Source organism: Ammospiza caudacuta, chromosome 20 (genome assembly GCF_027887145.1).
Source record: "Ammospiza caudacuta isolate bAmmCau1 chromosome 20, bAmmCau1.pri, whole genome shotgun sequence".
Classification (NCBI taxonomy): Eukaryota; Metazoa; Chordata; class Aves; order Passeriformes; family Passerellidae; genus Ammospiza; species Ammospiza caudacuta.
The window spans coordinates 9,797,484-9,808,912 of NC_080612.1; the positions used below are offsets into that span (position 1 = coordinate 9,797,484).

Genomic DNA, 11,429 nt, shown 5'->3' on the forward strand with positions numbered 1-11,429 from the left:
AAATGAAACCAAAGTCATCTCCCCTCAGATCAGCAGCAGGTTCTGCACTGATGGGTGCCAGCTGATGGGGTTCTCAGCATCCTCTGAGGAATCTGCCCCAGAAATGGTGAATCCTGCTGGCTGCTGGGGAGTGGGGAGCCAGCCTGGCACGGGCTGTGGGGCTGCAGAAGCTCTGATTCCTGCTGGAATCAGCTCTGAGAGGCAGCCAGGAGAGAAGCTCTAATGAGTGAGTGCAAATCACAGCCTCCCCATCTCTGCCTGCTTGCCAATTGTGTTGTCTAAATCATTAATACTTAAAGAGTGGTGCAGCAGCTGGCACTTGAACAGAGGCACGTTGAACGGAGCTGAGACAAGGCTGGCACCGCCTGCTGCGGGTCAGAAATGTTCTGGTGTGCAGGAATGGGGTGGGACCTGCTGCAAAGATCCCCAGATGTCACCAGCTCCAGCCTGAGCCCTCCTCCTGCATCTCCTTTATGGTGGGAGAGGCTGAGGGAGATGGACAGGGAGTGCTGCTCCCAGCTCTCTTAATTTGGGCAGATTTACGCTTTGTCTTTCAGGAATTGACTGGATTTAGGAATGAGGTGCTGTCTCTCTGTGGGCTCCCTGGCTGGGCTAGGCATCCACTTTTTGCTCATAAATATTCAAGCTGTTAATACACGAGCCAGGCAGAGCCATCCAGCATTATTGTTGTGGCAGGAAATTCTCTGGGCATCTTTGAAGTTAAAGCATTAACTTCTATTTTCACTTCCATTCTTCTTTTCAGATGTCTGCTTTGCTCCCTCAGGGACCATGAGGAGGTGGCATTTTGCTTCAGTGGGTCTGACTACTCCGTTCCATGTAGGAAGGAAAAAAAAAATAAAATGTCCTAACAGTAATTAGGCTCCAAATGAGGTAGTAATTTCTTTAATTACTTGCTTCGTGGCAGTCTTTGGGGAGTTGACTTTTGTTTTCCTGTGCTTGGTGAGAAAGTTGCTGAGATGTTTTCAGGCTTGTTCCTTGTTTGTGTGGATTTCCAGGGCTGGTTTTGCAGCAGGCTGGAAGAGGTGGGAAATCCCTGCTTTAGGGTACAGTTTGGGAAGGACAGAGGGATCAGATATGAAGGAAAGACCCTCACCCACACCCATCCAAGCCCCTGCTCCCTTCATTGGCTGCCTCATCACATTTTTCCTCCTCTTTATACCCTTTTGCTCAGAGCTCACTGGGATTGAGATTTCCTGCTGCCAAGGCAGAGGATAAGTTGTCTGTCTTCCCCCAAAGTGAAAAAAATTGAATTGTGCCTTCATGGCTGAGGAGCTTTGAGCTGTCTCTGCCTCCTCAGATGCTCAGAGCACCGAGTGGTCCTGCTGTACTTATAAATAAAACATAGCTCTGGGTAGTGGCAGCATTAGGAAATGATTCAAGGTTTGCATTCCAGATACAATGCATTTGTAAATATGAACCTCAGGAGAAGCCTGTGCCCCCTTTCCATGTTTGAGGGAATTAAAATATTTTCATCCTCGAGTGGAAGAAGCAAAACATTTCCAGCTCTTTCAAGCCCGTCTTGGAGTTAAGCGAATAAAGGCTCAACTAACTAAAAAATAAATTACTTTCACTATTCCTGTAATTCTTTATGGAGTTTTAAATTGAAGGCTTCTTCCTTCAAAATAGAGGGATGACAAAGATTCATTCTCTCAGCTCTTTCACTCAATCTATCAGGAAACAAGCCTGCTGCTGAGGATGAAACTCCTATTTTTGTGCCTTCCTTCCCACTGCAGAGGTCTGTGATCAAACAGCCTGTCTGGCCTCCTGTCCCCACCTCCTCAGGCTCATCCTCTGCCCTCTGCAATGCATTCACTCCAACTTCCCATTCAGCATTTTGCACAAAGCACCGGGGGCAGGAGCTGATGGCAGCTTGGCAAACAGAGCAGGAAGGGGAGAGCAGGGGAAGTCAGCAGGACAGAAGTGAAAAGTGGATTTTGGAGTCTTTGCAAACACAGGGAGAGGTTCTGTGGTTTATCTTTTAGCAGGGATGTCAGGCAGCAGCCGCTGGCAGGAATTTGCTTTGGGACTCCTGGTGCCTTGAACAATTGACATTGAATGCTGTGATTGCTGTGGTTCCCCTGTCCTTTCTCCAAGAGGAGCAGCAGTGTGTCCCAGCAGAGCCTGAGCTTGGCCAGGGCACTGAAGGGATCAGCTCAGGGTTGTTCAGGCAACAGGAGCCCTGTGAAAAACGCCAATCGCTTGTTTTTAAAATTTTAAAAGTATTATAGTAATAAAATGGTTATAAAAATAGTAATACAGTTAGAGTAACAATAATTTAGACAATTTGAATTAGGACGATGTGAGACAATAGAAACAAAGAGTTACAGATGTCTGGGTACCTTCTCTGTGTAAAATAAGCTCAAAAAAGGATCCACGTTAACAGAGGATTAACCCTTAAATACAATAACCCGTTGCATATTCATACACCTCATACATGATGCATAAATTCCATTCAAACACAGGATTCTGTCTGGTCAGTGCCAGCTTCTTCCTCTGGATCCCAACAGCACCTTTGAGGCAGGAAGAAGTTCATTTCTCCTGATAATGGGGCAATCAATTCTCTTTCTCTGAAAGATTCACGTGTCCTGTGGCTGCTATCTCGCTGCCAGTCCTTTCTTTAAAAAAAAGTGTCCTACACAGCATAGTTTCTATTTTAACAATTTTTATAACCTAAAACTATATTTAACACACTACTTAAGAGAATTAATACAGCATCACTTTCTAATACAACACATATAATATTCATTTCAATATTTGTGAAAAGCCAATCATAAAATGCATGCATTTTTCCCAAGCCCAGATCTGGAGCAGAGCAGGGCTGTGCCCATCCCCAGTTGTGACTGAGCAGGAATGTCTCATGGACCAGTCCTAGCAGCACAACTCCTCATTTCTCCTCCTCCCCACATTTCCCTCCCCTGGCTTTTCTTCCTTTAATCGAGTCTAATGGGCTCTGACTGCTGGACTAATGATGCACAGATGTTCTCTTTATTATTTTTAGGGAGCTCTCAAAATGGCACTGAGCACACAAAAGCAACGTGAAACAACCCTGTGGAGCCTCTCCCCTTCGCCGCTTTCCAAACAAAAACTTTTATTCTTTATTTTATTTTTTTTTTTGAAGGCAAACGAGGAGCCCACACCAGAACACGTCTCTGATTCTGAAGGGGGTGAAGATGGAGCTGCTTTGTCCTGGATCCAGCACTGCCATTCCTGAGATCCCACCCCAGACAGGAGCTGCTGCCAGTGGTGATGCTGTGATGGCAGCAGAGGGCCTGGGGCTGGGATTTGCTCCCATCCTTGTGTTTGTTGTTGTTTTGTTCTGTTTGGAGCGAGTTTGGAGGGGGCAGCAGGAACAGGTGAATCTCCTGTTCCCTCCCTTCCTCTCTGCTCAGGGTAAAGGAACACTCCAAGGAATTTGCTGGGCTGATGGGTGCCAGCTGATGGGGTTTTTCACTCCCCTTGGAGTGAATTTTTCACTCCCCTTGTGCTCGTGGGAGGGTGGGGGTCAGGGGAGATGTGTTTGCTGCGGCACACCCCCAAACCCCAGCCCAGCTGCCCAAATGGGATAAAAGCTTTCGAATTACTTTATCCTGTAAAGCTCTGCAGATTCCCCTCCCACGTGCACCCACCTTCTTTTGTCTTTTTTCCTGGAAGTCTGGAGCATCTGGCTGGCTCTGGTGGTGTCATCATGAGTCAGGCTCTTGAAAACTGCGTGCCCTGGTCCTGCTTATCCTCCAGAATGGACAATTTCCCTCTGAGGCCTGACAGATGAGAAAAATCAAATTACCTCACGTCTCTGGAGCTATTAGATCTTTGAAGGCCTGAACAAAACCCACACTGGGAGTCTGTGGATTTTATTAAATGCTTTGGAGCTGACCTGTCTATTATGAAGAAACAAAGGATTCCAAAAAGTTCCCTCTGAAATCACAGAGTTAAAGGCAATTTGTGCCCATTAATGTCAGCCTTTCCCCTGGTTATTTCTCTTTTGTTCTGCTTCCCTTTGCTCTGGGCACTCTGTGTGCATGTAGTGTGTGTTCTTACAAACGGCTGCAGGATGAAGATAAATGAGATTGGGTGCTGGAACACTCTGGCAGGAGATGGGAAATCAATCCCTGGCTTGCTTTCCAGATGAGCCTGGCCCAACAGAGGCCGTTCCCTCCCTGCTCCCCAGGTCAGTGCCGTGGCAGCTTGCTGGTGAAATGCTCCCAGCCCTCCCTCTGGGATCTGCTCCTGCCCTTTTGCAAATGGGAACAAAACCTTTGCGCTCCCTGAGATGGCAGAAAAAGAAATCACTGAGTGTGAGGGGCACACCATCAGTGCTGGAGAGAGCAAGGGGTGAGGTTGTTCTCCTCTGAGGGATGTTTTACGGCATGGTCTGTTGTTAACCTGGCCATTAACTGTTAACCTGGCATCTGTGCAATGGGAGATGCCAAAACCATCAGCTGTATGTGAAAAAGGAGCTCCAGCTGAAATACTGGTGTGGTTTCAGGGCTGTAGGGTCTTCAGTTTCCAGGGTGTGTAGGCACCAAAGAGAGTTCTGTTGTGCCTTGAAGCTTTTGACAATCCAAGTGATTCTTGTCTTGCTCATTAGTGCAGTGCCTCAGCCAGCCGGGCCTGCCAGGCAAAGTTAATTCCACAGCAGAAGGAGAAGGGAAAAGACTTTTAGGAATTGACTCTGTTTTCTTTAAACCTGCTCAGCTCCACACTGAGCTGGAAAGAGCTTTTGAAATCCTGAGTGTCATTCCTAGCTGTCCTTGTGTCCCTTGTGCTTCTCTCCAGGGCAGTGCAGGCAGGTCCCTGGTGTCCCCATTCCCACCCTCATTTCCCACCCCACGGGATCCCAGCTCTGCTCAGGAGCCTGGGAGTCCTTGCTGTGCCACTGAGAGGCATCAGCTTTGTTTTTAACTGAGGCCAGCTTTTATAGAACACTCTGAGAGATAAATTTGACATTGCTCTGGTGCTAGCGAGACTGGAAACTTTGCTTTCTTATTTAAACTTTATTTATATTTTCTTTCTTACCTGTGTATTTTAACTCCATGGGGTAATTGCACCTGGGTTTGAACCAGAACTGTTCAATCAGCTGTGGAAAGACTCCTCTTGGATTGAGGGACGGATCTGGTCCTGGACAACGTGATCCAGGCACAGCTGAATGTGATAGAGCAACATCTGCAGCTCTGGGCACTATTTTGTTTTGAAGACCACTTTTCCCTTTGTGGTGATTGTCTTGGTTGTGTTTTGTGGCTTTTGTTGGAATATTATCCTGAACCTGTACCTGCCTTTTGAGCCAGCTCAATGTGGGCAAGAAGAGCTCAGTGAATGTTTTCAGTCTGCTCTGGTCATTTGTGTTTATGATTTTCTTGTTCTCACCTCCATCCCTCACAACTTTTATGTGGTGTTTTACTACTGGAAACAATAAAGCTTTTGCTCAGTAACAGCTCCTTGCCATTCCTGAAACAGTAAAAAAAGGTTTTTTTGTAGATACTCTCGAAATCCTCCAGCAAGGTAAGACAATAACCCAGCCAGTGGAAATGGGATTGGTGTGGCTGGACTTTAATTGAATCCTGCACTTGAAAGTCACCTTTTGTCTTGTCTCCTCCTCTGTGCCTGGTGCTGGTGCTGGCAGGGGCACAGATCAGCTCCTCAGCCCCTCCATGGAGGTTTTCCACACTGCAACCAAGACCCAAAGCAGCAGCAATTGTCCCCACAGCCTCTGTGACAAGCAGGGCCACCAAGAAACGCCTCTGTGTCTCCCCATTGTGTGCTGAGCTCACACAGCCCTGGCTCTCCTGTTCCCTCAGCATTCAGCCTCAAGGTTTCAAACAGCTTTTTAATCTGTTTTTCCTTTGCTTTGCCCTGCTCTAAAAGCTCCTCAGTGATTGCAGTTGGGATTGTTGTGCTGGGGAGCTGCCATCAGGCCAAGGATGGAGCGTGTCAAGGACTGAGCAGCTCCGGGGCTGCTGCTTCCCCTCCCTGCTTGCCATGACAACAGCCAGCAGATGGGAGAGGCAGCTGTGGGATCTCTGAGAGCCACGAACTCTGCCTGGGCACTGCCAAGCTCCCCTGGTTGGTTTGTACACTTTATTTTGGGAGGGGAGAGAAGGCAGTGCTTCCCCTGTCAGAGCCGTCTGTGGCCGGAGCGATTGGGTGATCAGCTGGTGTTGGGGTGTGAAAAATAACAATTTGTTTGTAAAATTTTTAAAGTTTAATAGTAATGGAATGGTTGTAAAAGTAGTAATGCAATTAGAGTAATAATAATTTGGACAGTTTGGATTAGGACAATGTGAGACAATAGAAACAAAGAGTTACTGACGGTCCAGGTACCTTTTCTGGGCAAAATAAGCCTGAAAAAGGACCCATGTTAACAGGGGAGTAACCCTTAAAAACAACAGCCTGTTGCATATTCATACAGCTCATACATGATGCATAAATTCCATTCAAACACAGGATTCTGTCTGGTCAGTGTCAACTTCTTCCTCTGGATCCTAATGGCGTTTTCAAGCCTGAGCAAGGTGGGAAGAAGTTCATTTCTCCTGATAATGGGGCATTAATTCTTTTTCTCTGAAGGATTCAGGTGTCCCTCGGCTGCTATCTCAGTGTGAGTCCTGTCTTTAGATAAAAAAGTATCCTATATAGCACAGTTTCTATTTTAATGTTTTGTTATAACCTAAAACTATATTTAACACACTACTTAAGAGAATTAATACAGCATTACTTTCTAACACAACACATATAATATTCATTTTAATTAGCAGCAAGCCTGGTGACTTGCTGCTAATCAGAGCCTTATCAGGAGAGGGCTGCTGGCACAGACACCTCCTCCCCTGAGTGTGACTGACCTGTGATTCCAGAGCTGAGAAATCCCCACAGCACCGTGCCTGCTTTTAGTTATTTGCAATTACACAAACTTCTGTTCCAGCAAACTTCTGCTCTGAGCAGAACAGGGGTGTGGGAGCTGCCCTGCTCTCTGGTTTTGGGGCTGGATTTGGGGAGATCACACCAGCTCTGAGACTGGTCCTGAAAACCCTGCTGGGTATTCCAGAGACTCATCCCCAAAAGAATCCCCAGCCTGATCCACTCCCAGCCCCTGGGACAGCAGCTGGGTCACCCAGAGCAGCTGATTCCAGCATTCTTTATTTCTCAGCTGGTGAAACCAAGCCCAAGAGAACACTTTATTTCCCAGCTGGTGTAAACCAGCTTTATTCTTTATTTCCCAGCTGGTGAAACCAAGCCCAGGAGACCAAGAGAAGCTCAGTGACCAGCTGAGCAGGGGCAGGAGGAGCAGCCCTGGAGCTGCTGGCAGGACAGACAGCCCTTCATCTCCAAAAGGCACCCGTGCCAAATCCAACCCCTCCAAGCAATCACATCGTGGCCCTTCAAATGGTGCCTTGGAGGGAAGAAAAACAAGCTGAGAGATGGAAATGAGGGATGTAAATCTTCCAGGCAGTGTCTGGGAGGGACCTGGTTAATCAGTATCGCTGAGCAGCCCTGATGTGGTAAGTGCTGAGGAGGAATTTTGGCAAATTCCCCGGGTTTGGATAGCAGGTGAGCTGTGTTCTGTTTGAATCTCCACCTTGGGATTGTTTTTCTGTACTTCCAGAGTTGCTGTGCTGCCTGTAGCATGAGCAATTGGCTCTTGTGTCCCGGGCATCTTGGCGTGGGATTTATTAATGTGATAAATAAGAATATCCCTGTGAGGGTTTGGGTTGGGGAGTTCCTGAGCCTTTGTTTCTCCCTCACCCCTGCCTATCCCAGTGCTAATTGGTGCCACATGGGTATTTTCAGCACTGATAACGTTTGGGAGCTGCCTGGGGATTGCAGGTGAGGCTTTCCCCGAGGTGCTGCCTTGCCAGGTTTGCATCGTGCTGTGTCACAGACCCCTGTTCCTGACCTGTCACCGTGGGAGATGCTGGCATTAGGGTGATGGAGTGCTTGGAGAGGATAAACAATAATGATGCTGCACCCAAACAATGCCTTTCACTTCTCCCTCCTTTCTTTTCCTGTCGCTTCCCCATTCAAGGCTTAATAAGATCAGTGCAGATAATTTCTGTGTTCGTGCAAAACATCATTTTCCCTCCTGTGCTTTGCCAGCTGCGCTGCAGTGGGGAAGGAAAATTCCCACTTTCTCCTGCTTGGATGGGTGCATCTGTTCCTCGAAGATAGGGAAAGGAAGGTGAGAGGGCTGGAAGGGGAGAGGAGAAATCAGATGCAGCCTGGGGCATTACCTCTGTGCAGGGGGAAGCCTGCAGGAGTCTGATTTTTGCTGCATTTAGTCTCAGTCCTGATGGATTTTGAGCTAACATAGAATTCTCCATGGCTTTTTCCTTGGAAACAGCCTGAGCCCTAGGCTGGGTTTAGGGGTTAGGGTTAGATTTAGGGTTGGGGTTTGGAAAACCACAAAGCCCAGAGCTCCAGGCACACTGCAGGTGCAAATGGGATCCCAAGGGGAACAAAAAGCTGCCACAACATGCCTTCCTCCACAACTTTTTCCTTGGGACCATCTCTAACCCTAGGCTGATTTACCTGCCCAGGGTTAGGGTTCCAGTTAGGATTAAGGTTTTTAAACCACAAAGCCCAGAGCTCCAGGCAAACTGCAGCTGCAGAATGGATCCCAAGGGGAACAAAGAACTGGGGTTTTGCTTAATGGGACAGCACAGCCACCCCACAGGTGCCTTCCTCACCTTCCTCAGAACAGAGCTGGGCTCTGAACCCAATCCCCCAGGCTTGGATTCACCCAGGTGAGCAGATCCTAATTCTCCTTTTCTTTCCAGTCTCTCCAGGAGGGGAAGCAGCAGCTGTGGCTTGGTTTGGGTGAGCAGACCCTGCAAACACCATTTGAGCTTTCATTGCTGTGGCAGCACCGTTGTGGGCACCAGGAAAGGGGACAGAGGGCTCACAGCATCCCAGGAAAACCTTCCCAGCAGGAATCCCTCTCCTGATGGGTTCAGGTAGGTTTAATCCCAAAGGCACTTTGGGGTTTTTAGCTCTTCACATCTTGCAGACCAGCACTCAGAGATAAACCCCTGTAATTTGCAGATTTGTGGTTACCCCGAGCCTGGGTGGAAATGGTTTGGACAGCCCAGGGCTGGCCCTGCTGTCAGTTTTTATGGCAGCCTTTGGAAGGAGCCAGCAGTGATTTTTGGGGGGGCTGGAGATGCCTGGGAGTGAATGTGCAGCTCCTGCTCTCTCCCAGATCATAATTCCTGGGGTTTTGGAAGGATTTGGTGACTCCCTGAGCAGCTCTGCCCTAGGGAAGCACTCAGGGGCGCACAGCCAGTAATTTTCAATTGGAAAAAAAAAAATTTAATTTTCAGTAATTTTTAATCTCACCCTGTAATTTTGTGGGTGGGCTGCAGGACTTTGTGCTCAGATATTTATTCCTGCGCTCCTTTCATGTTGGGGCAGGTTCTGCTGAGGAGCCCAGGAGGGGAAACTGCTGATTTCTTACAGCCCCATAAACCAGATGTTGCCACCAAACTGCTGTGATGCTGCTTTGAAGGGATTTTTTTTGCCTTTCTGTGGTTGCAGAATTTCTGTGGTTTCCATGTTTCTGTGCTAAGAAATCAAGAACCAAATAATTGAATCTCCCTCCCCCTTTCCTATAAAATCAAGTAATTGAATCAAAGAGCGCATGATTTGAAGAGACAGAGAAAGGAGTTCATTTTGGGCTCCCTTTATTGGCCTCTTAAATTCCGAGCTTTGCAGCCTGCTGGGAGTGTTTTATGGATCCCTTTTCACAGCTGTGAGTGGGATGGACTCACCTGCTCCTTTTCCTGGGATTTGGGAGACAGCAGGAGCTTGGGGGAGCTGGGGAAGGACGAATTTAGCCTGGGTGACCCCAGTGCTGAGGCTGGGGATGGATAAGAGGTATAATGAGCTCCAATCTGTGTGAGGAACACCTCGAGGAGGGAAAATTTTGGTTTTTGTGGGCACCTGAGTGGTTTGGGATGTCCCTGACAGCAGGAAGTGTCTCCTAGGTGGAGGGTGCCAATGGCCTGTGATTGGTCAGGATGCAAATGGGATGTAAATTCATGTCAGCGTATGTCCCGTGCAGGTAGCAGCTTGTGCCCAAATTATGCAAATGGGATCCAAATTGGAACCAGAAGGAGAGGTGGCAATCCTCAAAACACAAAGTTTAACATGATCGCCATTGAGGGAGGCACCTCCCAGGTCATTAGAGGAGTCACTCTGCCCCAGTGCTGAGGCTGGGGATGGATAAGAGGTATAATGAGCTCCAACCTGTACAAGGAACACCTTGAGGAGGGAAAATTTTGCTTTTTGTCAGCACCTGAGTGGTTTGGGATCATCCCTGCCAGCAGGAAATGCCCCGTGGGTGTAGGTGCCAATGGCCTGTGCCTGGTCAGCTGCTGAGGATGCAGCTTGATGGGGATGCAAATGGGATGTAAATTAATGTAAACATATGTCCCCGTGCAGGTAGCAGCTCGTGCCCAAATTATGCAAATGTGCTAATCCAATAACACTAATGCCATGATTATCCAGCAGCACGGGGTTCATTAATATGGTTCCCTGGCTCTTACACCCATCACTGTCAGCATCGCTGTGCTGAGCCCTCCAGCATCCCTGGCACGTGGGGCCGCTCTTGGGGAGGGCAGAGGGCACCCAGGGCTTGGTGGCACCAGGAAGGGCCCCTCACCTGCCACCTGTCCTGGCCATGGTGCCACCTGGCTGCCACGCTCTCCTCGAGGCCCTTCCTGGCAGGAGCAGACCGGGAGCAGCTTTCCCAGCTCCTGCAGAACAGCCAGGGCAGCATTTCTCCATATCCGTGCTGAGATCAGATGAACAGGGCTAGCAGGGCCATCTAGTGACTCCTCTGGCTGCTAAATGACCTGGGAGGTGCCCCCCTCAACCGTGATCATGTTAAAGTTTGTGTTTTGAGGAATGCCACCTCTCCTTCTGGCTCCTGTTTTTTTCAGCTGGTTTTCTTTGCTCCAAAGTTTTGTTTTCCCTGGATCACCACATAGCTGGAAAATGCTCCTGCAGTGGAGAGGAGCTTCGTGCTGAGTGGGGTGACATGAGGTCAGGCAGTGAACAGCCCCTGGGTCTGAGAGCATCCTGCAGGCTGGCCTGGCTGCCCAGCCCTGCCAGGAATGCTGCTCTGCAGGCAGGAATCTGCTTGTCTGGGCTGTGGCCTCAATTCCTGCCCTGCTGCCCTGCAGGTGCTGCTGTGAGTTTGTTTTTGTGGTGCCTGTGTGAGCAGCCCTGCCTGGTTCAGGAAATTTGGGGTTGTTTGACTGTCCAGCAGCCTGATCCCACTGTGGATCTGTGGGGTCTTTTCTCCTTCTTGTTCCTCTTTCTTCTTGTTCCTCTTCCTTCCTGCTCCTCTTTCTTCTTTCCCCTCTTCTTTCCCCTCTTCTTGCTCCTCTTCTTTCCCCTCTCCCTTTTTGCTCTTCTCC

The 11,429-nt window shown here is 48.6% G+C and overlaps 1 protein-coding gene across 1 annotated transcript in view; it reads left to right on the forward strand.

The window, feature by feature from the left end:
- Nucleotides 1–5,406, forward strand: part of RPH3AL (rabphilin 3A like (without C2 domains)) — a 31,238-nt gene extending 25,832 nt beyond the window's left edge. The window contains exon 8 of the mRNA XM_058817765.1: nucleotides 3,140–5,406. Within this exon, the coding sequence (XP_058673748.1) occupies nucleotides 3,140–3,174 (35 nt within the window). The 3' untranslated portion in view covers nucleotides 3,175–5,406. The remainder of the gene's footprint in view (nucleotides 1–3,139) is intronic.
- Nucleotides 5,407–11,429: the final 6,023 nt, after the last annotated feature.